The sequence below is a fragment of the Tachyglossus aculeatus genome, chromosome 2 (genome assembly GCF_015852505.1).
Source record: "Tachyglossus aculeatus isolate mTacAcu1 chromosome 2, mTacAcu1.pri, whole genome shotgun sequence".
NCBI classification, from domain to species: Eukaryota; Metazoa; Chordata; class Mammalia; order Monotremata; family Tachyglossidae; genus Tachyglossus; species Tachyglossus aculeatus.
Genome location: NC_052067.1, coordinates 133,668,902 through 133,696,094, shown reverse-complemented (window position 1 = coordinate 133,696,094; position 27,193 = coordinate 133,668,902). Strand labels below are relative to the sequence as shown.

At 54.4% G+C, this 27,193-nt stretch overlaps 1 protein-coding gene across 1 annotated transcript; it reads right to left on the bottom strand.

Annotated features, from left to right (window-relative positions):
* TRIM3 (tripartite motif containing 3) lies at positions 1 to 27,168 on the bottom strand. Its single transcript, XM_038772983.1, has 12 exons — positions 27,109 to 27,168; positions 25,548 to 25,700; positions 25,117 to 25,348; positions 23,931 to 24,082; positions 17,296 to 17,476; positions 15,987 to 16,719; positions 14,815 to 14,918; positions 4,802 to 4,969; positions 3,335 to 3,503; positions 3,045 to 3,115; positions 1,646 to 1,786; positions 1 to 1,497 (listed from the first exon to the last, which is right to left on the bottom strand). The coding sequence occupies exons 2-12, from the start codon at positions 25,676 to 25,678 to the stop codon at positions 1,345 to 1,347; spliced, it is 2,235 nt and encodes a 744-aa protein (XP_038628911.1). The 5' UTR covers positions 25,679 to 25,700; positions 27,109 to 27,168; the 3' UTR covers positions 1 to 1,344.
* Positions 27,169 to 27,193: the final 25 nt, after the last annotated feature.

Sequence of the window (27,193 nt, the reverse complement as noted above, 5' to 3'; positions counted from 1 at the left end):
CACGGCCGCGACGATGGTTTATTCCATACATAGAGGGGAGGGAGTGCGGGGGCCAGTGATATTGCTGTCTGAGTTTGTCAGTCTGTGGTAGGGGGGCCATGGGCTGGTGGCATTACTGTCAGGGCGTGTTGTGGGGCTGGGGGGTGGGCCAGGAGTATCGCTGCCTGGGGCTGTCAGCTTTGGGGGCAGTGGGGAAAGGGGGCTACACTGTTGTGCCCCTCCCCTTTTCTGTATAGGGCACCTCAAACCGTCATGGGAAGGGAACTGGGGGGTGGGAGGGGAGGGTTCTGACCCTAGCCTGGCAACCAGAGAGGAGGACTGGGCCAGCCTGGAAGCCCAGGGCTAGTGAAAGTCTTTGCCTGTCAGTGCTCATGCCTCCCAAGAGAGGATCAACCCAATTCTCTCCCCCTCCTCACTCCTCGGCTCCGGGGAGGGGGGAAGGGGCCGGGGCCCCTAAACCGAGACTCAGGTGGGGTACTCCGACCCCTTCTGCCCCGCGCGCTGATTGTGGGGTTAACCCAGCCAGGGTGTTGGGGGAGTTAGGGGTTTGTGGGGGAGCCAGAGCCCACGCCCCGACTGGGGTTTGGGGGGAGTGTGAAGCTCGCACATTCGTGTAAAAAAATAAAACCACATCAGCAGCTAGGGCCGGGCCCGGGCAGGGGAGGGACTGGGGGTGGGGGGCAGGCAATGCCCTGGACCGGGAGGGAGAGGGATACAGGGGCCGGGCCCACCCTGAGCCCCAAAACAAGGGCAGCAGCCTTGCAGCCTCCCCATCCCACGGGGCCCAGTCCTAGCAGCCCCCCATCTCCCCCGGGCCCAACCCTGAAGCCCCCCTCAACTCCCCTGGGCCCAGTCCTGCAGCCCTGGAGCACAGGAACCAAATAAATAAAGTGCAGCTGTGAGGGGAGTGGAGAGAGGACAGAGGAACTCAGGGTTAGGTAGGACCTGGTAGTGAGTGGGGCTGGCCGGAGGGAAGCTGCGCGGAGAGGAGAAGGGGGCCGAAGAGAGGGGAGAGGAGTGAGAAGAAAGGAGACGGCTGGGAAGGACTGTGGCCCAGGGACGGAGGGGCAGGGGGCTCTGGAGAGGGGCCAGGGTGGAAGCTGGAGATTGGGGGGACGACCCTGCCTGGGGACTCCCACCTCTGTTACCTCCCCGCCCCGCCCCGGCCAACATTCACTGCCGCCCAGCCAAGGCCCAGGGCAGGGGAAGGCTCTAGAGGGAGGGGTGGGCGAAGAGAGGGAGAGCGGGAAGGGGGCCGAGCCCCAGATCAGGCCCGGCCTGTCCAGCGAGGGGTCCCGCGGCCCGTCCCTCTGTCCGTGTGAGCCCCGGGCTGGGCGGCCCCCGCTACTGGAGGTAGCGATAGGCCTTGAAGCAGTGGTTACCGGCGTCCGCCACCACCACGTGTCCGTCTGAGGTGAGGGCCAGGCCCTGGGGCCCGTACAGCGGCTCCCCCGTGGTGTTGATGTACGACAGGAAGGAACCGGATCCGTCGAACACCTGCCGGGGGAGGGAGGGCTGGAGAGGGGGCATCCGCCACGCCCGCTCCCACGCTCCCCACTGCAACCCTCCGCGTCCCGGCTCTTCCCCCGACGTCCCGTCCCCCGCAGCCCCTCGCTGTCCCACCCGGCCCGCCGCGGCCCCGCACCTGGATGCGGCTGTTGCCCCAATCGGCCACGATGATGTTGCCGTTGGAATCCACGGCCACGCCGGTGGGCGCGTTGAACTGCCCGTTGCCCTCGCCGTGGGAGCCGAACTTGAAGAGGAACTCTCCGTCGGCGCTGTACACCTGGGGGCGGGGACCGAGCGTTCGACCCTCTCGCCCACGTCCTGCCCCTGGCCTGGCACGCCCTCCCTCAGTGGCTCAGTGGAAAGAGCCCGGGTTTTGGAGACCGTGGTCACGGGTTCAAATCCCGGCTCCGCCAATTGTCTGCTGTGTGACTTGGGCAAGTCACTTAACTTCTCTGGGCCTCCGTTACCTCATCTATAAAATGGGGATTGACTGTGAGCCCCCCGGTGGGACAACCTGATCACCTTGTCACCTCCCCAGTGCTTAGAACAGTGCTTTCCACATAGTAAGTGCTTAATAAATGCCATTATTTTTATTATTATTATCCAACAGACAATTACTCTCCCTCTTCAAGGCCTTGTTAAAGATGCATCTCCTCCCTGGGGCCTTCCCCGGTTGAACCCTCCTTCCCTCTTCTCCCTCTCTCTTCTGTGTCACCCTGACTTGCTCCCTTCCTTCATCCGCCCCCATCGAATTCCACAGCACTTTCATTCATTCATTCAATCGTATTTATTGAGCGCTTACTGTGTGCAGAGCACTGTACTAAGCGCTTGGGAAGTACAAGCTGGCAACAACTTGTACTTGCTCTTACTCTCCCTTATCTACATATCTGTAGATACGTATACATATCTACACTTATCTACATAACTGTAATAAATTTATTTATATCTGCAGATACATATACATATCTACACATCTACATAACTGTAATATATTTATTTATATCTGCAGATACATATACATATCTACACTTATCTACATAACTGTAATATATTTATTTATATCAATGCCCATTTCCCTCCCTAGTCTGTAAGCTCACTGTAGGCAGGGAACGTGTCCGTTTATTGTTATATTGTACTCTCCTAAGTCCTTAGTACAGTGCTCTGCACACAGTAAGAGCTCAATAATTATGACTGAATGAATGAATGACGCTACATCCCCAGCCCCTTTAAGAACAGGTCCCCAGACCCCCGCTGAACCCAGGGCTCCCCCCGACACCTTAGCCCGGGTCAGAGCTGCCAGGAAGGGGGATGGGGCTGGAGGGAGGGAGTCAGGATTTCCAGGAATCTGGCCTGGCTTGGGAAAGGCTGGTGGCGGCAGCGGAGAAGACAAGCTGGGAGAGGGGAGGAGGGGAAGAGCAGGGGGGAACCAGATCAGCGTTGGAAGGGCTGGAGATGGGTTTTGGAGACCCGGGGAGCTGGGGGTGGCCTCAGGGCGGAATGGGGCGGTGGGAGCCAGGGGGTTGGGGGCGGCTCACCTTCACGGAATGGTTGTGGAAGTCCGTCACCACGATCTCGTTCTTGTTATTGACGGCCACAAAGTGAGGACCTGAGATGGAGAGGAAGGGGAGTTGGAGGAGAGGAGACTTCAATGCCCCATTGAGGACGATGCAGGGGGATTCCAGCTAGGCGCCACTCGATGCCAACGCAAACCCTGAGGGACCGTCCAAGGGAGACCCCGGGGCGGGGCAGAGATGGACGGGATCTCTCGGCGGGGGTTGTAGGAGGGGAAGGGGGCGGTGAGAGGTTGGCGACCCCAGGTACGTACCTGCGAAGTGCTTGTCCGTGGCCCCGCGGCCCCCGAAGCGACTGACCAGCTTGCCGTTGGGTTGGAAGGTGAAGACGCAGCAGGCCTTGTTGTCCACCACGATGATGTGGCCGTTGCGGTCCACGGCCACGCCCTTGGGGCCCATCAGCCGCCCCGCACCGATCTTGCTCTGTGGGGCCGGGAGGGCGTTGACCCCCCAGCCCCAGCCCCGTCCCACCCAATCTGCCCCGACTCCAGGCCCTGACGCTCCCCACACCCATCCCGGCCCCGACAACTTGACCTCGCCGATTCAAGCAGGCCAAGGTTTGGGTGGGACAGTCCGGGGGAACCCGGGGTGGGGGACTGGAGCAGGGCAGAGTGTGGGGTCACAAAGAGCCTAGGGAATGGGGGGACAAGGCATAAATGGGGGGCAGGGAGGCATATTCATTCATTCATTCATTCAATCGTATTTATTGAGCGCTTACTGTGTGCAGGGCACTGTACTAAAGTACAAGTTCGCAACATATAGAGACGGTCCCTGCCCAACAGCGGGCTCACAGTCTAGAAGACATATGACCCTAGGGACTGGGGAAAGAGGGAGGACGTTGAGGGGGATCGGTCTTGGGAAGGGCAGACCCCAGGAAAGAGGAAATGAAACTCCCCTTGACTGTAAGTTTGCTGTGGGCAGGGAATGTATCTGTTTAAACATAATAATAATAATTATTATTATGGTATTTGTTAAGCCCTTACTATGCACCAAGGACTGGGGTACAAACAAGGTAATCAGATTGGACACAGTCCCTGTCCTACATGGGGCTCACAGCAGTGTGGCTCAATGGAAAGAGCACGGGCTTGGGAGTCAGAGATCATGGGTTCAAATCGCGGCTCCGCCAACTGTCAGCTGTGTGACTTTGGGCAAGTCACTTCACTTCTCTGTGCCTCAGTGACCTCATCTGTAAAATGGGGATGAAGACTGTGAGCCCCACATGGGACAACCTGATCACTCTGCATCCTCCCCAGCGCTCAGAACCGTGTTTTGCACATAGTAAGTGCTTAACAAATGCCATTATTATTATTATTATTATTAATCCCCATTTTACAGATGAGATAACTGAGGCAAAGAGAAGTAACCAAGTGGCGGAGCTGGTATTAGAACACACATCCTCTGACTTTCAAGCCTGTGCTCTTACTGCTGGGCCACGCTGCTTCTCTGTTTATTGTTGCGGTGTACTCTCCCAAGTGTTTAGTACAGTGGTTTGCACACAGTAAGCGCTCAATAAAAACCACTGAATCAATCAATCGTATTTATTGAGCGCTTACGGTGTGCACAGCACTGTACTAAGCGCTTGGGAAGTACAAGTTGGCAACATACAGAGACGGTCCCTACCCAACAGTGGGCTCACAGTCTAGAAGAATGAATGAATGAATGAATGAATGGTATTGCGGGCAAATGGGATGGAGACACGGGGTGGGAGGCTGCTCTCTCACCTTGAACTTGCCCTCGGGGGAGAAGATGCTGACCCAGCGGTTGTCGTAATCGGCCACGATGATGTCACCATTGGTGTCCACTGTGACGCCCGTGGGACGCTGCAGTTGTCCCGGGGAGCGCCCCCGCACCCCAAAACGTAGCTTGAACTGCCCCTCATTGGAGAACACCTGTGGGCGGGAGGGGCCGGTTGGAGAAGAGAAAGGGGGGTCCTGGCGGGGGCTGAGGGGGCAGGGGAGGGGGAATTGGAGCCAAGCCGGTTTAGGGACCAGGGAGCTGGGCCAGGGGCCACTCACAAAGCAGGTCACTCTCAACCCACACCCTGAGAGGAGGAAATTAGGCCCCTTGCCCCCACCCAAGGCCAGCGGAAGCCCATCCAGAGGGCTTCTGTCGCCATACTGGGGGATGAGGGTCCCTTCTGGCCCCCATGGAAGTGTGTGGGGTCGGCTCGGGCCCTCCTGCTGCTCCCCGGCCCGATGAGCGGCAGCAGCGTGGACACTGAACCCACCCCGGCCCCTGCAGCCCCAGTGCCACCCGCCCTCGCTCCCGGCCAGGCAAAGCGAGCCCCGTGGGGGCAGCGGGGGGTGAGGGGCCCACACCCGGCAGGGCAGATGTGACAGATCGCCAGGCCACGGGTGAGCAGGCCGGGGGTCCAGCACGCCAGGGGCCCACCACCCTAGAGGGTATTCGCCACTCCCGACGAGGCCTCGGGCCCTCAGACAGGGCTGGAAGCCAGAGGGGAGGGGCTAAAACGTGTAGCCTGGTGGCTACAGCCCGGGCCCGGGAATCCGAAAAACCTGGGTTCTAACCCTGACGCCACCTCTTGCCTGCCGTGGGACCTTGGCCAAGTCACTTCACTTCCCTGGGCCTTGGTTACCCCATCTGTAAAATGGGGATGAAGCCTGGGAGCCCCATGCGGGAGAGTGAGAGGCAGCGTGGCTTAGTGGAAGGAGCCCGGGCTTGGGAGTCAGAGGTCATGGGTTCTAATCCCGGCTCTGCCACCTGTCAGCTGGGTGACTTTGGGCAAGTCATTTAGCTTCACTTTGCCTCAGTTACCTCATCTGTAAAATGGGGATGAAGACTGTGAGCCCCATGGGGGACAGCCTGATTACCTTGTATCTACCCCAGTGCTTAGAACAGTGTTTGGCACATAATAAATGCTTAATAACAAATACCACCACCATCATCATCATCATCGTCCTCCTTTTAGACTGTGAGCCCACTGTTGGGTAGGGACTGTCTCTATATGTTGCCAATTTGTACTTCCCAAGCGCTTAGTACAGTGCTCTGCACATAGTAAGCACTCAATAAATACGATTGATGATGATGATCATCGTCATCTCATCCCCCTCTTTAGGAAAAACTCTTTCATGTCTAATTTCACCCCTACCTGTAATTGATTCTAAAGTAGTAATAATAACAACTGTGGTATTGGTTAAGCGCTTTACTAGGTGACAAGCACTGTACTAAGCCCTGGGGTGAATACGAGCAAATTGGTTTGGACACAGGCCCTGTCCCGCATGGGGCTCCCAGTCTCAATCCCCTTTTTACAGATGGGATAACTGAGGCACAGAGAAGTTAAGAGACTTGCCCAAGGTCACACAACAGACAAGTGGCGGAGATGGAATTACAACCCATGACCTCTCACTCCCAGGCCCATGTTCTATCCTCTACACCATGTCTGCCTCTCCCACTAGGCTATAAGTTCACTGAAGGCAGGGATCCTGCCTACCAACTCTATTGTATTGTACTCTCCCAAGGGCTTAGTACAGTGCTCTGCACAAAGTAAGTGCTCAATATGTACCATGGATTGACTGACTCCAAGAGGCCTTCCCAGACTGAGCCCCCTTTTTCCTCTCCTCCTCCCCATCCCCCCGGCCCTACCTCCTTCCCCTCCCCACAGCACCTATATATATATATATATGTTTGTACAGATTTATTATTCCATTTATTTTCCTTGTACGTATTTACTATACTATTTATTTTGTTAATGATGTGCATCTAGCTTTAATTCTATTTGTTCTGACGACTTGACACCTGTCCACATGTTTTATTTTGTTGTCCGTCTCCCCCTTCTAGACTGTGAGCCCATTGTTGGGTAGGGACCGTCTCTATATGCTGTCGACTTGTACTTCCCAAGCGCTTAGTACAGTGCTCTGCACACAGTAAGCGCTCAATAAATACATTTGAATGAATGAATGATTGATGAAATTCCTCCTGCAGCAGGGTCCCTGAGAAGGGAAAGTGGTCAGAGTGGCCCTGACTGTCCTCTCTCCAATCCAGTGAAGCCTAGTAGATAGAGCCTGGGCCTGTGAGTCAGAAGGACCTGGGTTTTAATCCCGGCTCCGCCACTTGTCCGCAGTGTGACCTTGGCCAAGTCACTTCACTTCTCTGAGCCTCAGTTATCCCATCTGTAAAAAGGGGATTGAGACTGGGAGTATCCAACCTGATTATCTTGTATCTACTCCAGCACTTAGAGCAGCGTTTAACAAATACCATTTTCCAAAAACCACAAAAAACACAGTGCAGCAGGAGCTTGAGACTCTGCCCCCTCAGCCCTCCCTTCTCCAAACAATCGACTGTATTTATTGAACGCTTACTATGTGCAAAGGACTGTACTAAGCAGTTAGGAGAGCACAATCCAACAGAATTAGTAGACACGGTCCCTGTCCACAAGGAGTTTACATTCTTAGAGGGCCTTCCCAATCATTTCCTTCATTCATTCAATCGTATTTATTGAGTGCTTCCTGTGTGCAGAACACTGTACTAAGCGCTTGGGAAGTACAAGCTGGGAAGTACCTGTTCTCCTTCCTACTTAGAATGCGAGCCACATGTGGGACTTGATTACCTTGTATCCATCCTAGCCCTTACTACAGTGCTTGGCAGATAGTAAGCACTTAACAAATACCACTATTGTACTTCTTATTACTATCATCATCATTATTATTCCACACAGTCACAGGTCAGTCAGCAATAAGGAACCTGGAATCTGGTATTCGACAACATCTTTGGTCCGCTGGAAAATTCTTTGGACTCCTAAGTTTCATCAGAATCAGTCATTCGGGTGCAGTATTAGACACGCCGATGACCGCTCTGAAGCCATGCACATGGGAGGATCCGCCAAGGACTCTCAGTCAGCCCTGAGCCCCAGACTTGAAGCGGTATGGCCTGGTGGAAAGAGCACAGGCCTAGAATTCAGAGGACCTGGGTTCTAATTCCAGCTCTGACACTTGTCTGCTGTGTGACCTTGAGCAAGGCACTTAATTTCTCTGTGCCTGTCCCCACCACCTCAGGGTCAAATGCTATCTCGTGACCGCCTGAGCTAGCAGCAGGAGGAACTCAGAAGCGTGGGTGGGATACCACCCCCACGATCAAAACCACTAGATTGACAGCCCAATCCGGGAATATGGAAGGTGTCCCTTGCCCCCGTGCCAACAGAATTAGGTATGGAGGAGGGAGGAGGGCAGGGATTGGATAAATGAGGCCGGAAACTGGAATGGCCTACGAGCACAGGTGATAAATACCTGCAGCCTCTGACCTCCTGGGCCGTGGATCGAGATTTGTAGCAGCCGGCTGCGGGTCGCCTCTGTCCAGAGCGTGAGAAGCCCGCTCTGCCTGCACCGAGTGAGGAGCTGTGGGATGGGGGAGTGTCCCGTCCCGCTGAACTCTTGTGGGGCTGGAAGCCAGGCGCTTCGCCACGGGTGTGTAACGCGTAAGTGGATTCCTCCCGAGTGGGAAATGCAAGTGGGTGAGAGCTAGGGGCTTCACCGCGGGTGTGTAACGCATAAGCAGATTCCTCCCGAATGGGAAGTGCACATAGGCGAGAACTAGCTGCCTCACCACGTGCGAACAAACCATAAGTGAATTCCTCCTGGGTGGGACCTGGGGGTTCTGCCATACGTGAGTAACATATAAGTATATTCCTCCCGTTAGGGAAGCTCTAATCTCATTAAATAATCATATTCCTCCCGAAAGGGAAGTTCAATTTGGCGTGGGCAAAATAATCATATAATTCAGTTCACCTGCCGGAATAAATTTTGTATAAAACTCAGGCTTTTCTGTCCCTGGTCTCTCTCTCTCTCTCTCTCTCTCTCCACCGATTCCTGAATGAACCCATCCCCGGGAGACAAATGAGAGTGCCCCAGTGGTCTCATCTATAAAATGGGGATTCAATACCTGTTCTCCCTCCCATTTAGTCCCTGAGCCCCGTAGGAGACAAGGACCGTGTCTGAACTGATTATCTCGTTTCTTCCCATGTGCTTAGTACAATGCTTGGCACATAGTAGGAAAGCAATCCAACCTTGGCTTCACAGACTCTGTCCTCTCCTGGTTCTCATCTTATCTCTCCGGCCATTCATTCTCAGTCTCCTTTGCGGGTTCCTCCTCCCACCCCATCCCCTTACTCTAGGGGTTCCTCAAGGGTCAGTTCTTGGTCCTCTTCTGTTCTCTATCTACACTCACTCCCTTGGTGACCTCATTCGCTCCCATGGCTCCAACTATCATCTCTACGCTGATGACACCCAAATCTACATCTCTGTCCCTGTTCTCTCTCCCTCCCTTCAGGCTCGGGTCTCCTCCTGCCTTGAAGACATCTCCATCTGGATGTCTGCCCACCATCTAAAGCTCAATATGTTCAAGACTTAACTCCTTATCTTCCCTCCCAAACCCTGCCCTCTCCCTGACTTTCCCATCACTGTTGATGGCACTACCATCCTTCCCGTCTCACAAGCCCGCAACCTTGATGTCATCCTCGACTCCGCTCTCTCGTTCACCCCTCACATCCAATCCATCACCAAAACCAGCCGGTCTCACCTCCGCAACATCGCCAATATCCTCCCTTTCCTCTCCATCCAAACCGCTACCCTGCTGGTTCAATCTCTCATCCTATCCCGACTGGATTACTGCATCAGTCTCTTCTCTGATCTCCCATCCTCCTGTCTCTCCCCACTTCAATCTATACTTCACGCTGCTGCCCGGATCATCTTTGTGCAGAAACACTCTGGGCATGTTACTCCCCTCCTCAAAAATCTCCAGTGGCTACCAGTCAACCTACGCATCAGGCAAAAACTCCTCACTCTTGGCTTCAAGGCTGTCCATCACCTTGCCTCACCTCCCTTCTTTCCTTCTCCAGCCCAGCCCGCACCCTCCGCTCCTCTGCCACTAACCTCTTCACTGGGCCTCCTTCTCACCTGTCCCGCCGTCGACCCCCGGCCCACGTCCTCCCCCTGACCTGGAATGCCCTCCCTCCGCACATACGCCAAGCTAGGTCTCTTCCTCCCTTCAAAGCCCTGAGAGCTCACTTCCTCCAGGAGGCCTTCCCAGACTGAGCCTCCTCTTTCCTTTCCGCCTCCCCATCCCCCTGGCCCTACTTCCTTCCCAGCACCTCACAGCACCTGTATATATGTTTGTACAAATTTATTACTCTATTTATTTTACTTGTACATATTTACTATTCTATTTATTTTGTTAATGATGTGCATCTAGCTTTACTTCTATTTATTCTGATGACACGTGTCCACCTGTTTTGTTTTGTTCTCTGTCTCCCCCTTCTAGACTGTGAGCCCGTTGTTGGGTAGGGACTGTCTCTATATGTTGCCAACTTGTACTTCCCAAGAGCTTAGTACAGTGCTCTGCACACAGTAAGTGCTCAATAAATACGATTGATTGAATGAATGAATGAAGCAATGCTGCCTAGTGGTTAGAGCATGGGCCCTGAAGTCAGAAGGACTCGGGTTCTAATCCCAGATCCGCCTCTTGTCTGCTTTGTGAACTGAGGCAAGTCACTTAACTTCTCTGAGCCTCGGTTACCTCATCTGTAAAATTCACTCATTCAATTGTATTTATTGAGCGCTTACTGAGTGCAGAGCACTGTACTAAGCTCTTGAAAAGTATAATTTGGCAACATATACAGTCGCTACCCAACAATGGGCTCACAGTCTAGAATAATAATAATAATAATGGCATTTGTTAGGTACTTACTATGTGCCAAGCACTGTCCTAAGCGCTGGGGTGGATACAAGGTAATCAGGTTGTCCTACGTGGGGCTCACAGTCTTAATCCCCATTTTACAGATGAGGTAACTGAGGCACAGAGAAGTTAAGTGACTTACCCAAAGTCACACAGCTGATAAGTAGCAGAGCCAGGATTAGAACCCATGACCTCTGACTCCCAAGCCCATGCTCTTTCCACTAAGCCATGCTGCTTACCGTGAGGATTAAGACTGTGAGCTACATGTGGGACATGGGCTGTGTCCAATCAGATTGGCTAGTATCTACCCCAGCACTTAAAAATAATAATAATAATGGCATTTATTAAGCACTTACTATTTGCAAAGCACTGTTCTAAGCGCTGGGGAGGTTACAAGGTGATCCGGTTGTCCCATGTGGGGCTCACAGTCTCAATCCCCATTTTACAGATGAGGTCACTGAGGCACAGAGAAGTGAAGTGACTTGCCCAAAGTCACACAGCTGACAAGTGGCGGAGCCGGGATTTGAACCCATGACCTCTGACTCCAAAGCCCTTGCTCTTCCCACTGAGCAACGCTGCTTCCCTTAGTAGTGTGCCTGGCACATAGCGAGCACTTAATAAATACCGTAAAAAAAAGTAGTAAGCGCTTGACAAACCCCACAATCATCACTGATTGGCAATCAGCCTAAAGACACCTAAAGTCATGCACTAGAGATCAGCATCAGCAACACAGAGCTGAAAGCCACTGAATTCTGCTCTCAACCCTCTCCGCTACTCTCCCATCCTTCCCAGCAGTATCTTCAGATGAGATCCCCTCCCTCAAGTGCTACTCCAGCCACCTGTGCTTCTGACCCCATTCCCTCTCATCTTATGAAATCTCTCGTCTCTTCCCTCCTTCACTTCCATCTTCAACCGCTCACTCTCCACTGGTTCCTTCCCCTCTGCCTTCAAACATGCCCACGTCCCTCCCATCCTAAAAAAACCCTCTCTTGACCCCACCTTCCCTTCTAGTCATCGCCCCATCTCCCTCCTACCATTCCTTTCCAAACTCCTTGAACGAGTCGTCTACACCCGCTGCCTCACATTCCTCAACGCCAACTCTCTCCTCGACCGCCTCCAGTCTGGCTTCCGTCCTCTATGCTCCATGGAAACTGCCCTCTCAAAGGTCACCAATGACCTCCTGCTTGCCAAATCCAACGGCTCCTATTCTATACTAATCCTCCTCGACCTCTCAGCTGCCTTCGACACTGTGGACCACCCCCTTCTCCTCAACACACTATCCAACCTTGGCTTCACAGACTCCATCCTCTCCTGGTTCTCCTCTTACCTCTCCGGCCATTCATTCTCAGCCTCCTTTGTGGGCTCCTCCTCCCCCTCCCATCCCCTTACTGTAGGGGTTCCTCAAGGGTCAGTTCTTGATCCCCTTCTGTTCTCTATCTACACTCCCTCCCTCGGTGAACTCATTAGCTCCCACGGCTTCAGCTATCATCTCTACACTGATGACACCCAAATCTACATCTCTGCCCCTGCTCTCTCTCTCTCCCTTCAGGCTTGTGTCTCCTCCTACCTACAGGACATCTCCATCTGGATGTCTGCCCGCCATCAAAAACTCAGTATGTCCAAGACTGAACTCCTTATCTTCCCGCCCAAACCCTGCCCTCCCCCTGACTTCCCCATCACTGTAGACGGCATTACCATCCTTCCCGTCTCACAAGCCCACAACCTTGGTATCATCCTCAACTCTTCTCTCTCATTCACCCCTCACATCCAATCCGTCACCAAAAACTGCCGATCTCACCTCCACAACATCGCCAAGATCCTCCCTTCCTCTCCATCCAAACCGCTACCCTGCTGGTTCAATCTCTCATCCTATCCCGACTGGATTACTGCATCAGCCTCCTCTCTGGTCTCCCATCCTCCTGTCTCTCCCCACTTCAGTCTATACTTCACGCTGCTGCCCGGATCATCTTTGTGCAGAAACGCTCTGGGCATGTTACACCCTTCCTCAAAAATCTCCAGTGGCTACCGGTCAACCTACGCATCAGGCAAAAACTCCTCACTCTTGGCTTCAGGGCTGTCCATCCCCTCGCCCCCTCCTTCCTCACCTCCCTTCTTTCCTTCTCCAGCCCAGCCCGCACCCTCCGCTCCTCTGCCGCCGCTAACCTCCTCACCGGGCCTTGTTCTCACCCGTCCCACCATCGACCCCCGGCCCACGTCCTCCCCCTGGCCCGGAATGCCCTCCCTCCGCACATCTGCCAAGCTAGCTCTCTTCCTCCCTTCAAAGCCCTAATGAGAGCTCACCTCCTCCAGGAGCCCTTCCCAGACTGAGCTCCCTTTTTCCTCTCCTCCTCCCCATTCCCCCACCCTACCTCCTTCCCCTTCCCACAGCACCTGTATATATATGTTTGTACAGATCTATTACTCTATTTATTTTACTTGTACATATTTACTATTCTATTTATTTTGTTAATGATGTGCATCTAGCTTTACTTCTATTTATTCTGATGACCCTGCTGAGAGCTCACCTCCTCCAGGAGGCCTTCCCAGACTGAGCCCCTTCTTTCCTCTCCCCCTCGTCCCCCTCTCCACCCCCCCGTCTTACCTCCTTCCCTTCCCCACAGCACCTGTATATATGTATATATGGTTGTACATATTTATAACTCTATTTATTTATTTATTTATTTTACTTGTACATTTCTATCCTACTTATTTTATTTTGTTGGTATGTTTGGTTCTGTTCTCTGTCTCCCCCTTTTAGACTGTGAGCCCACTGTTGGGTAGGGACTGTCTCTATGTGATGCCAATTTGTACTTCCCAAGCGCTTAGTACAGTGCTCTGCACATAGTAAGCGCTCAATAAATACGATTGATTGATTGATTGATTGATGACTTGACACGTGTCCACCTGTTTTGTTTTGTCGTCTGTCTCCCCCTTCTACACTGTGAGCCTGTTGTTGGGTAGGGACCGTCTCTAGATGTTGCCAACTTGTACTTCCCAAGCGCTTAGTACAGTGCTCTGCACACAGTAAGCGCTCAATAAATACGAATGAATGAATGAATGAATTCTGCTGCCCTGATAGACAAAGATGCACTGATAGACAAAGAAATGGAGAATCAAATGAAGAAGGCTGTCACATCCTTTGGCAGACAGAGGTTGAAACTAGGAATGTTCCAGACCTCACATAGGTCTAAAGAGCAGATGCAATATCCAGTTCTCTAAATGGTTGAGAGATAGGAACCTGCCCCAAACAAAGTCACTGGCACCTTGGTTAGATCGAGCAGTGCTTCCTGTCAACTGAGCCGGACAGGCTCACCAATAGTAAATTCCTGGGGTGCGATTGTCCCAGAGGCAACGAAGCCATGCCCATCAGGATACCCATGTGTGAAGAGATCAAGGACAGCGGGACACGGGCCGGAGGTGACCGCAAGCAGGGCAGGTCGGTGCAGTGGTTGACATCGGCCCAACCTCAGGTGCCGGGTTGAGCGTGTGGACTGAAGGCTCTTGGGCTGTGAGCCAGAAACAGTGACCGGGGCCGCCAAGGTGGGCCATGGCCTCAACTCGAAAGGCAGGGATTTCCGGGAGCAGGACAAGGGAGGGAATGTGGGAGCGCACTGGTCTTTTCCACACATTTGGCCTGAGGGATCTCATCCTGGACAGAAGAAGAGGCCGGATGGCTCTCTCTCTGCCCTCAAGGATGGTCTAGGCCTGGCTGACCAGTTCCCTCCAGTTCTGGGTCCGGGGAAGGACAGAACTAATGACTCCTGACTTCTAGACTGTGAGCCCGCTGTTGGGTAGGGACCGTCTCTATATGTTGCAAACTTGTACTTCCCAAGCGCTTAGTACAGTGCTCTGCACACAGTAAGCGCTCAATAAATACGACTGAATGAATGCTCGCAGGAGCTGGGAGTGGCTGAAGAACGCACGAAAGGGCACGCAAGTGAAGGGGATCATGCCAGGCTTGTGGGCAGGGGGATGGGGGGGACAGAAGGGAAGCTTTGACGTGACAAAACTGGGGAAGCAGTGGGGTGCAGAGAGGGGAAGGTCTTACCTGGATACATTGGTTGTTGCTGTCGGCCACCACGATGCGGCCAGTGCTGGCGGTGGAGATGCCCTGCAGGTTGGTGAACTCGCCCTTCTCCCGTCCTCGGCTGCCTGTGGGGGCCATTCGGTTCAGCTCAGTTCAGCTCAGGGAGATGTCTGTCCCCCCCGCCCCTCCGGGGGTCCCGGCCCCGGCTCCAGGCTCCTTGAGGTAGGGTCTGCTCCCGCTCTGGGCTCGGCCAGGCTGGTGCCAACTTCCGGAAGGAGATCGGGGTGAGGGGCAGAGGCAGGTGGGATGCTTTTGGGCGATGTGGGGCTGCATAAGGATTCCAAGCACCCACAGATCCCTGGGGCCTTGCAACTGTGGTGACTTCGCCTGTCTACTTAATAATAATAATAATGGTATTTATTAAGCGCTTACTATGTGCAAAGCACTGTTCTAAGCACTGGGGGGGATACAAGGTCATCAGGTTGTCCCACGTGGGGCTCACAGTCTTAATCCCCATTTTCCAGATGAGGGAAAGGAGGCCCAGAGAAGTTCAGTGATTTGCCCAAAGTCACACAGCTGACAAGTGGCGGAGCCGGGATTTGAACCAACGACCTCTGACTCCAAAGCCCGGGCTCTTTCCACTGAGCCACGCTGCTCGTCGCTTGTCTACTTGTTTTGTTTTGTTGTCCGTCTCCCCCTTCTAGATTGCGAGCCCTTTGTTGGGTAGGGACCATTTCTGTATGTTGCCGATTTGTACTTCCCCAAGTACAGAACTCTGCACGGAGTAAGCGCTCAATAAATACGATTGATTGAATGAATGAATGAATGCAGGTCACGGGGTCCCCTAGCCGGAGAACCCCTCAGCGGGGAGAGGCGGGGGAGGCCGGGTTTGAGGGAAGAGCACGAGTCTCCCCCTCCCGCTATGGCTGGAGTAAAGCCATTGTCTCCGTGGTCCAGGCTGTCCCGCTCATTGGCCTGGTGGTCGCCCCCCGCTTCCTCCGGAGGTGCATCTTGCCCGCTGGCCCACCACGCCCACCTCACCCACCCGCCGGCCCGCCACCCCCCAGCTCCCCGCCATCGCCAACGCAGAAGATGAGCTCGTCCTAGATGAGTTTCTCCTTCCTCCGCCGGTTGAGCCACCCGCCCCCCGGCCCACCGTGCCCGCCCTCCAGCCCGCCGCTCCCAGCTCTCACCGACGCGGAAGATGAGCTCGTCCTCGATGGGGTTCTCCTTCCTCTTGCCCCCGGCGCTGTACATGGAGCTGGGGCGGCGCACGGCCTTCTGGCGCACGTGGCCGCCCGCGCCCCCGGGAGACTTGACGCGGCGCTTGACGTCGTCCGGGGACGGAGGCAGGTCCCCGGGCCGCAAAGCCCGCACACGGAAGGGGCTGCCGCCCAGGGGCTGCCCGTACAGCAGCACCGAGAGGAGCAGCTCCCCCTCGGCCCGCGCCGTGTACACCAGCTCGTACGTGCCGTTCTTGTGGTCCAGCACCTCGGGGTCCACCCGGGCCCCGTCCGGCCCCGTCAGCTCCGCCCGCAGCTCTGCGCTGCCCGTGCGCACCAGCTGCCCGTCCTTGTCCTTGGTGGTGATGGTCAGCGAGGCCGGCTGGCCCACCACCGCCTGGCGCAGGCCCTCGCCCGTGGCCACGGTCTGGTGGGCCGTGGCGCTGGTGGTCACCAGGGAGCCCAGGTTCAGGATGGAGCGGCGCAGCCCGTCCGTGTCCAGCAGCAGGTCCAGCTGCCCGTTCTCGTGCGGCCGCTCGGGGAAGTCCTGCCCGGCCAGGGCCCCCAGGCGCTCCCCCATCTGCTTCCGCACCAGGAGCACCTCCGTCTCCGAGCCCAGACGCAGGGCCTGCTCCGCGAAGCTGCAGCTGCTGCCGATGTGCTCCTGGCCTTGGCGCAGGGTGTCCAGCTGGGCCTGCAGCACCTGGGGGGGGTGGGGAGGGAGGGGGCCGGGGTGGGGAGCGGCCGAGGGGTGGGAGCAGCGGTCGGGTGGAGGGGGAGTGAGGCAAGCGGGGAGACGCCAGTGGGAGCCAAGGGAGGAGTTTGAGGGGAAGAACACAGAGAACGAGGGGACGATGAGTTTAGAAGGGACAAGGGGACACAGAGGGAGGGGGAGAGAGGGAGCCGGGACACAAACCCAGAGACATGGGGAGCAGGTGGCTGGGGGCAGGGTGGGGGCAGAGAAGGATCTGGGGCTCAAAGCGGCCCCCAAACTGGTTCCGGGCAGCCCCGCGGCCCCATCGTAGGGCACGGCCTTCCCCAGGACTGCCTAGAGCCCCGGGGCACTCGGCACTCCCACCGAGGACCTCACTGGCCCGAGGACGGTCCCTCCGCCTCACTGTCCCCCAAGGAGAGGGCAGGAGGGTGGACTGTCAGTAGATGGGCTGGAGGCTGGAGGGGGAAACGGGCGGGGTGCCGAGAGCTGGGAGAGGAGCCGGTGGCTTCCCGGGATGAGGGGTGGGGGTCGGGCTCGGGGCTGGCCGGGGCCCTGTGGGCTCACCTTCTGCTTGGCCCCACAGATGGCCTCCAGGTCCCGCACCAAGGCCCCCTTGCGCTGCTGCAGCGCCTGCTCCAGCTCCTCGAAGGCCCCGCTGATCTCGGCCATGGCCTCGTTCTTCCGCTCCACCAGCTGTTGGCTGATCTCCTCCACCAGGGCGATGGCGGCTGCCAGCTGGGGAAGCCTGGGGACGGGAGGGTGGGGGGCACAGAGATGTCACCGAGGACCCCGACCACCCCCACCGCCCCTTCGGAAGGAGCAGGGTTGGGAGGCCGGAGGTCTCTGGGAGTGGAGGGTGGAAAGGGGTGGGGCTTTTAGGAGAAAGTCAGGGGGCCGGGCCCAGGCAGGGCAGACGGGCTGCCAAAGTTAATGGACCAGAAAGAGTGGATAATAATGATGGTATTGGTTAAGCGCTATGTGCAAAGCACTGTTCTAAGCGCTGGGGGGATACAAGGTGATCAGGTTGTCCCACATGGGGCTCACAGTCTTAATCCCCATTTTACAGATGAGGGAACAGAGGCACAGAGAAGTTAAGTGACTTGTTCAAAGTCACATAGCTGACATTGGCGGAGCCGGGATTTGAACCCATGACGTCCGACTCCAAAGCCCAGGCTCTTTCCACTGAGCCACAGATCTGGGGGCTCCTCATCCCTGCTCAGCCTCTCAGGTTTGGCCGGAGATCTGGGTTGACGGAGGCTGAGATTCCAGCCCAAACAGCTGCGGGGCAAACAGCTGGAGACCGGCGGAGAGGGGCCGTGGGTGGGGGTCTAATAATAATAATAATAATAATAATAATAACACTGATGATAATAGTGATTGTCACGAGCCCCAGGCTTGTAACAACCAGGAATTTCCTAGGCAGAGCACTCTAATTATAATTATTATTATTGTCACAAGTACCTGGTCTAGGTAATTCCTAGTTGGTACGATCCGTGGACCCGTGACATAAATAATAAAAACAATAATAATCACTGTGGTATTTGTTAAGCCCTTACTACGTGCCAGGTACTGTACTAAACACTAGGGTAAATACAAGGTAATTGAGTTGGACACAGTCCCTGTCCCACATAGGGCTCACAGTCCTAATCCTCATTTTGCAGATGAGGTAACTGATACACAGAGAAGTTAAGTGACTTGCCCAAGTTCACACAGAAGACAAGCGCTGGAGCCGGGATTAGAACCCAGGTTCTTCTGATTCCCAGGTTCGTGCTCTAGCCAATAGGCCATGCTGGGGATAGACATACCCAGGGAGCTCTCTGCTCCTCCCTACAAATCCACTTGCTCTCCAAGATATCCCCTCTGACCCCATAGGGGAGCAGAGAATCTTTGGAACAGGTAATAATAATAATAATAATAATTTTTTAGTGCTCACTATGAGCCACGCACTGTACTTAGCAAGGGGTTAGATCCAAAATAATAATAACAATAATAATAATAGTATTTGTTAAGCGCTTACTATGTGCGCTTACTTACCAAGCACTGTTCTAAGGGCTGGGGGCGGGGATATTAGGTGATTAAGTTGTCCCACATGGGGCTCACAGTCTTAATCCCCATTTTACAGAGGAGGTAACCGAGGCACAGAGAAGTCAAGCGACATGCCCAAAGTCACACAGCTGATAAGTGGCGGAGCCGGGATTAGAATCCACGCCCTCTGACTCCCAAGCCCGGGCTCTTTCCACTAAGCCACGCTATTTCTCTAATCAGGTCGGACCCAATCCCTGTCATCATCATCATCAATCGTATTTATTGAGCGCTTACTATGTGCAGAGCACTGTACTAAGCGCTTGGGAAGTACAAACTGGCAACATATAGAGACAGTCCCTACCCAACAGTGGGCTCACAGTCTAAAAGGGGGAGACAGAGAACAAAACCAAACATACTAACAAAATAAAATAGATAGAATAGATATGTACAAATAAAATAAATAAATAGAGTAAAAAATATGTACAAACATATATACATATATACAGGTGATGTGGGGAAGGGAAGGAGGTCCCTGTCCCACACGGACTAAATGGGAGGGCGAACGGGTATTTAATTTCCCATATTAGAGATGAAGAAACTGAGGCACAAAGAAGTTGTGACTTGCCCTAGATCACACAGCAGACAATTAGCAGAGCTAAGAACCCAGGTCCTCTGTCTCCCAGGGCTGTGCTCTTTCCACAAGGCCACGCTGCTTTTCAACAGCTGGAGGCAAACACTGGCTTCACCCCCGGCCCCACAGCTGGAGATCTGGGGCGAGGGGGTGGTCCCCGCCCTCGGCAGGGTGTGCCAGGGATGATCCTACCCAAGGGCTACTCTGCTTTGCCGCCTGAGTCCCCAAACTGTCCCCTCTGCCCCTGTTATCCCATCCTATCCCCCCCTTCATGACTTTATCAGCCTCCTTGCTGACCTCCCCTGCCTCCTGCCTCTCTCCACTCAATAATAATAATAATAATAATGATGGCATTTGTTAAGCGCTTATTATGTGCAAAGCACTGTTCTAAGCACTGGAGGATACAATGGGATCAAGTTCCATTCTTCACTCTGTTGCCTGGATCATTTTGCTACAGAAAATGATCTACACTCCTCAAGGAGCCCCAGCGATTGTCCATCTACCTCTGCGTCAAACAAAAACTCCTCACCGTCCGCTTCAAAGCACTCCATCAGCTTGTCCTCTCTTACCTCACCTCACTACTCTCCTACTGAGAAGCAGCGTGGCTCAGTGGAAAGAGCCCGGGCTTTGGAGTCAGAGGTCAGGGGTTCAAATCCCGGCTCCGCCACTTGTCAGCTGTGTGACTTTGGGCAAGTCACTTCACTTCTCTGGGCCTCAGTTCCCTCATCTGTAAAATGGGGATTAAGACTGTGAGCACCACGTGGGACAACCTGATCACCTTGTGAACTCCCCAGCGCTTAGAACAGTGCTTTGCACATAGTAAGCGCTTAATAAATGCCATCATCATTATTATTACTACTGGAGAGTACCCAGCCCTCACACTTCACTCCCCTAATGCCAATCTTCTCACTGTACCTTAATCTCCTCTATCTCGCCGCCGACCTCTCACCCAAACCCTGCCTCTGGCCTGGAATGCCCTCCCTCTTCATATCCGACAGACAATCACTCTCCCCACTTTCCAAGCCTTATCGAAAGCACATTTCCTTCAAGAGGCCTTTTCTGACTGAGCCCTTCTTTCCTCTTCTCCCACTCCCTCCTGCATCATCTTTCATTCACTCATTCAATCGTATTTATTGAGTGCTTACTGTGTGCAAAGCACTGTACTAAGTGCTTGGGAAGTACAAGTTGGCAACATATAGAGACAGTCCCTACTCAACAGTGGGCTCACAGTCTAGAAGGGGGAGACAGAGAACAAAACAAAACATATTAACAAAATAAAATAAGTAGAATAAAAATGTACAAGTAAAATAAATAGAGCAATAAATACGTACAAACATATATACATATATACAGGTGCTGTGGGGAAGGGAAGGAGGTAATGCGGGGGGGAATGCTCCCTATAATAATAATAATTTTGGTATTTGTTAAGCACTTACTTTGTGCTAAGCCCTGTACTAAGCGCTGGGGTGGATACAAGAAGCAGCGTAGCTCAGTGGAAAGAACCCGGGCTTTGGGGTTCGAATCCCAGCTCTGCCAATTGTCAGCTGTGTGACTTTGGGCAAGTCACTTCACTTCTCTGGGCCTCAGTTCCCTCATCTGTAAAACGGGGATTAAGACCGTGAGCCCCACGAGGGTCAACCTGATCGCCTTGTAACCTCCCCAGCACTTAGAACAGTGCTTTGCACATAGTAAGTGCTTAATAAATGCCATTATTATTATTATTATTACAAGTAAACGGGCTGGGCGTGGGGCTCACCATCTCAATCCCCATTTTACAGGTTTAGTCATCCCCCTCTCCCAGCCCCATGGCACTCTTGTATGTATCTGTAATTTTATTTATTTATATTGATTTTGTCTCCCCCTCTAGAATGAAAACTTGCTGTGGGCAGGGAATGTGTCTGTTATATTGTCCTCTCCTAAGTACTTAGTACAGTAAGCGCTCAATAAACACAACTGGCTGACTGACCCTGTTGAGAAGCAGCGTGGCTCAGTGGAAAGAGCACGGGCCTTGGGAATCAGAGGTCGTGGGTTCTAATCCCGGCTCTGCCACTTAGCTGTGTGACTTTGGGCAAGTCACTGCATCATCATCAACATCATCAATCGTATTTATTGAGCGCTTACTATGTGCAGAGCACTGTACTAAGCGCTTGGTAAGTACAAATTGGCAACACATAGAGACAGTCTCAATAAACACAACTGGCTGACTGACTGACCCTGTAGAGAAGCAGCGTGGCTCAGTGGAAAGAGCACGGGCTTGGGAATCAGAGGTCATGGGTTCTAATCCTGGCTCTGCCACTTAGCTGTGTGACTTTGGGCAAGTCACTTCACCATCATCAACGTCATCAATCGTATTTATTGAGCGCTTACTATGTGCAGAGCACTGTACTAAGCACTTGGTAAGTACAAATTGGCAACATATAGAGACAGTCCCTACTGGGCCTCCGTTCCCTCATCTGGAAAATGGGAATTAAGACTGTGAGCCCCCTGTGGGACAACCTTGATTACCTTGTATCCCCCCAGTGCTTGGAACAGTGCTTGGCACGTAGTAAGCGCTTAACAAATACCATTATTATTATTATTATTATTATTATTGTAGCCTTCTGGAATAGGATAAGAGCCAAGCACCGTCCTGACTCCACAGAGTAAATCTACCTGGCTCTATCCCCCGCCTCCCAGCTTCGACTCTGATTCTGTAGGGCCGACATCCCTCACAGTTTTACCGCCCCTCTGGAAGCCCCCCAGCCCCCTCGAGCAGCAAGAACCTCTCGGCCTCCAACTGTGCTAAACCCTGCTACTACGCTATGCTCTGGAAACACATCTTCACTAAAACACCCTGAACTCAGTAGGCCTTCAGTACGGTGCTGTGCATAGGACGCTCTATAAACAAGAGAGAAGCCGTGAAAAGAAGCTGTGAGGTCTAGAGGAAAGAGCATGGGTCTGGACAGAGGGCCTGGGTTCTAATCCCACGCACCTGCTGTGACCTCTGTGCCTCAGTTCCCTCATCTGCGAAATGGGGTTTCAATACTTGTTCTTCCTCCTGCTTTGATTGTGAGCCACGTGTTGGAGCTGATCATCTTGTAACTACCCCTGTGCTTGTAAGCACCTTAGTAAGCACCTAAATAGCACAATCGTTATTATTATTGTTATTATTATCATTATTATTGTTCCAATGAGTCTACATGACAGTACTCTGCCCACAGGAGATAATAGTAATTATTACTATGTAATATATTTCATTATAGTATACTATATTACATTATTATGTAATAATGATAATGAGATGTAATACAGTGCTCACTTCCCAATAAACCACAGTACAATGCCCCACCCATAATAATAATAATAATAATGATGGCATTTGTTAAGCACTTACTATGTGCAGAGCACTGTTCTAAGCGCTGGGGGGATATTAGGTGATCAAGTTGTCCCACTTGGGGCTCACAGTCTTAATCCCCATTTTACAAATGAGGTAACTGAGGCTCAGAGAAGTTAAGTGACTTGCCTAAGGTCACACAGTAGACATGTGGTGGAGTCGGAATTCGAACCCATGACCTCTGACTCCAAAACCCATGCTCTCTCCACTGAGCCATGCTGCTTCTATGAGCCGCATACAGGAGACACTCAATACAGTGTTTTGCTTTGTTTTGTTGTCTGTCTCCCCCTTCTCGACTGAGCCCGTTGTTGGGTAGGGACCGTCTCTATGTGTTGCCGACTTGTACTTCCCAAGTGCTTAGTACAGTGCTCTGCACACAGTAAGCGCTCAATAAATGATTGAATGAATGAATGAATACAGTGCTCTATATCCAGTGCTCAGCCCACAAAAGTCACTCAATGCAGTCTTTATACAGAGCGTGGCTCAGTGGAAAGAGCCTGGGCTTTGGAGTCAGACGTCATGGGTTCAAATCCCAGCTCTGCCAATTGTCAGCTGTATGACTCTGGGCAAGTCACTTAACTTCTCTGAGCCTTAGTTACCTCATCTGTAAAGTGGGGATTAAGACTGTGAGCCCTATGTGGGACAACCTGATCACCCTGTAACCTCCCCAGTGCTTAGAACAGTCCTTTGCACATGGTTAAGTGCTTAATAAATGCCATCATTATTATTAATTCACCCAGGACGGTTCTTGAGTCCCAGAAATCACGCAGTCCAGTAGTGCCTGGCCCACCGAAGTCACCAAGCAGAGTGACTCGACCCAGAGGTCACCCACTACAGTGCTCAGCCACAGAGGTCCCTCAGAAACAGCGCTCCGCTAATGCCGGAGATGCCCGATTCTCAGGGTCACTGTCAGGTGGCTTTGGTGACCTTGGAGCTGACCAGGGTGGGTGGGTGTTGGGATCGCCGGTGGGAGAGAGGGGAGGTGGGAGTCCCCGAGCTCGGCCCGCTTCAGCTCCGGGTTCCCCCAGAAGGACATCCAGGCTTGGGACCACCCCTCTATTTATCCAGGACTCGCCGCCGCTCCCCCGGTCAGTGGCGGGCCTCTGTGGGCCCTGGAGGTCGGGGGTCCCCGCCCTCACCCGGCTCCGGGGAGGCTACCCACCCCCGTACCGGCTGCGCACGGCGTCGAGCTGTCGCTGAAGGGCTCCCTTGTGCTGCTCCACGACGTCACGCAGGGGCACGGTGCAGTGGTCCTGGTGTTCCCCGGCCCGGCATTCCCCGCACATGGCCGTCTCGCAGGCCTCACAGTAGAACTCCATCGTCTGCGGGGGACCGGAGTGGGGGCATCGGCGGGGGCATCAGTGAGGTCCGTCATCAGGGGGCATCAATGGTGGGGGGGGGCGGAGAAGAGTGTCATCAGGGGGCATCACCAGGGGGCATCAATGGGGCCGACAGTGGGGAACATGATGACGATGATGATGATGGTATTTGTAATAATAATAATAATGATGGCATTTATTAAGCGCTTACTATGTAGAAAGCACTGTTCTAAGCGCTGGGGAGGTTACAAGGTGATCAGGTTGTCTCACGGGGGGCTCACAGTCTTCATCCCCATTTTACAGATGAGGGAACTGAGGCACAGAGAAGTGACTTGCCCAAAGTCACACGGCTGACAACTGGCGGAGCCGGGATTTGAACCGGTGACCTCCGACTCCAAAGCCCGGGCTCTTTCCGCTGAGCCACGCTGCTTCTCTAAGCGCTTACTATGTGCCAAGCACTGTTTGAAGCGCTGGGGTAGATATAAGGTAAGCTGGTTGTTCCACGTGGGGCTCAGTCTTCATCCCCTCCTTACAGAGAAGGGAGAGTTGAGGGGAGCCAGTGGAGAGCAAGAGAGGGACTGTCGACGGGGGTCATCGGCAAGGGGCACCACGTGTTCATTCGTTCAGTTGTATTTACTGAGCGCTTACTTTGTGCAGAGCACTGTACTAAGCGCTTGGGAAGTACATGTTCATTCCCTGCAGCCCTTCCCCAGCCCCCCATACACACACACAAACACACTCACAGAGCCCCACCCGCCTACCTGCTTGGTATTCATTCATTCAATCATATTTATTGAGCACTTACTGTGTGCAGAGCACTGTACTAAGCACTTGGAAATACAATACAGCAATAAAGAGACCTTGTATCTACCCTAAATACCCCTTGTATCTACCCCAGTGCTTAAAACAGCGCTCGGCACATAGTAAGCATTTAACAAATGCCATTATTTTTATTATTAAAGAGAGACAATCCCTGCCCACGACAGGTTTACAGTCTAGATGGGGAGAGACGGTCATCAGTACAAGGCCCGGCCTACCTTGCCCTCGTGGTTGGGGCAGGAGAGCGGGCGTCCGGCCACGGCGCTGAGCGGGTGGGGGGCGGCAGGGTCGCGGCCCCCCTCGGGCGTCCGCTGCAGGACTTCCATGAGGTTGCTGATGAAGAAGTTGTTCTGCAGGGCGGAGACCCCCTGCTCGGGCAGGATGGAGGTCTGGCGGCACACTGGGCATGACAGCGAGAGGCTTTGTGCCGGGATGTAGTTCTGCAGGCACCTGGCGGGCAGGGGAACGGGCAGGGGAGGGCAGAGGGAATGCTGGCTCAGAGGTGGGGGATTGGGGGTGGATGGGGGTTGGCTCCCTCCCAGGCCCCATGGACTGTCCCCCAAAAGGGCAGGCCCATCTCCTCCGGCCATTACCTGGTCTTTCTGAAAGATGCCCGGGTTCCCGCCGACCCCACTCACCCCCTCCTCACCTCTCACAGAAGGTGTGCAGGCAAGGCAGCACCTTGGGACAGTGGTACCGGTCCAGGCAGATGCTGCAGATCAGGAACTGCTTGTCGATCTGCCGCACCACGGGGCTGGCACTGCCCTCTCGCTTGGCCATGGTGCCCGCTGCTCTCTCTGCCCTGTCGGAAGAAGGGGCCGGGGCAAGAGGGCCAGGGGTGAGGCTCGGGGGAGTCAGGGGAGGAGGAGGATGGGGCTCGGGGGTGGGAAGGTTAGACCAGGCCGGGCTGGACCAGACCAGACCTGGCCATACCAGGCCAGCGTGGGGGAAGGGGCCAGGATGGCCCAGCTGGGCCTGCTGGGGGCAAGAAAGGGGGGATAAAGGGGTGATAGGGAGGGGCCGTGGGAAGTGGGGGAGATGGGAGTGGGACTGGGGGAAAAAGGGATGGGGGTGTTGGGGGCCCGGGGGATGGGGGCTGAATGGGGCTGTTTGGGTGGGGGGGTCGTAGAGGCTGGGAATAGGGAGGCGTTGGGAGTCTGTGGAGGGAAGGGGCTGTGGGGGCGGGAGATCTGGGGGGGTATGGAGGTGGGGGCGGGGGTAGGGGCCGTGGGGAATGTGGGGAGACCGGAGGGCTGGGGCAGGGTGGAGTGCAGGACACAAGGCCTGGGCTGGGGGAGGGAGGGAAGGACATGGGGATGGAGAAAGGGAAGGGGATGGGGTTGAGGAAGGGGGAGGGAATGGGGGAAGGGGATGGTGATGGGGGAGGTAATGGGGTTGGGGAAAGGGATGGGAATGAGGAAGGGGAAGGAGATGGAAAAGGGGATGGGTTGAGGAAAGTGAAGGGGATGGGGAAAGGGATGGGACTGGAGAAGGGGATGGGATGGGGAAAGGGATGGGGAAAGGGGCAGGGGAAGGGGACAGGGAAAGGGGCAGGGGATGGGGAAGGGGTTAGGGAAAGGGAAGGGGATGGGTTGGGGAAAGGGAAGGGGATGGGGGATGGGAATGGAAAAGGGGATGGGTTGGGGAAGGGAATGAGGAATAGAAAAGGGGATGGGGAAGGGGGTGGGAATGGAAAAGGGGATGGGGAAAGGGGATGGGGAAGGGGATGGGAATGGGGAATGGAAAAGGGGATGGGGAAGGGGATGGGAATGGAAAAGGGGATGGGGAAGGGGATGGGAATGGAAAAGGGGATGGGGAAGGGGATGGGAATGGAAAAGGGGATGGGTTGGAGAAGGGAATGGGGAATAGAAAAGGGGATGGGGAAGGGGATGGGAATGGAAAAGAGGACGGATTGGGGAAGGGAATGGGGAATAGAAAAGGGGATGGGGAAGAGGATTGGGAAGGGGCAGGGAAAGGGCCAGGGGAGGGGGCAGGGGTTAGGGAAAGGGACAGGGGCTGGGTGTCCGCAGGAGGGACTGGGAGCGTAGGCCGGGAAGGAGGCCTTAGCGGGGCGGGGCGGGGAAAGAGTAGGGGGGCTTCTAGTCGGGGTGTGGCCCGGGCCCGGCTCGGGGCCCTGGGCGGTGCCCTTCGGCCGGCCGGCCAGCCCCGGCCCCCCCCGGCCCCCCCCCGGCCCCCAGAGCCCCACTGACCGGCTCCGCCGGGCCGTCAGCGCGGCCGGGGCCTTGGCGGGGCCATTGTCCGAGGGCCGGGCCGGGCCGGGCCGGGAGAGCCGGG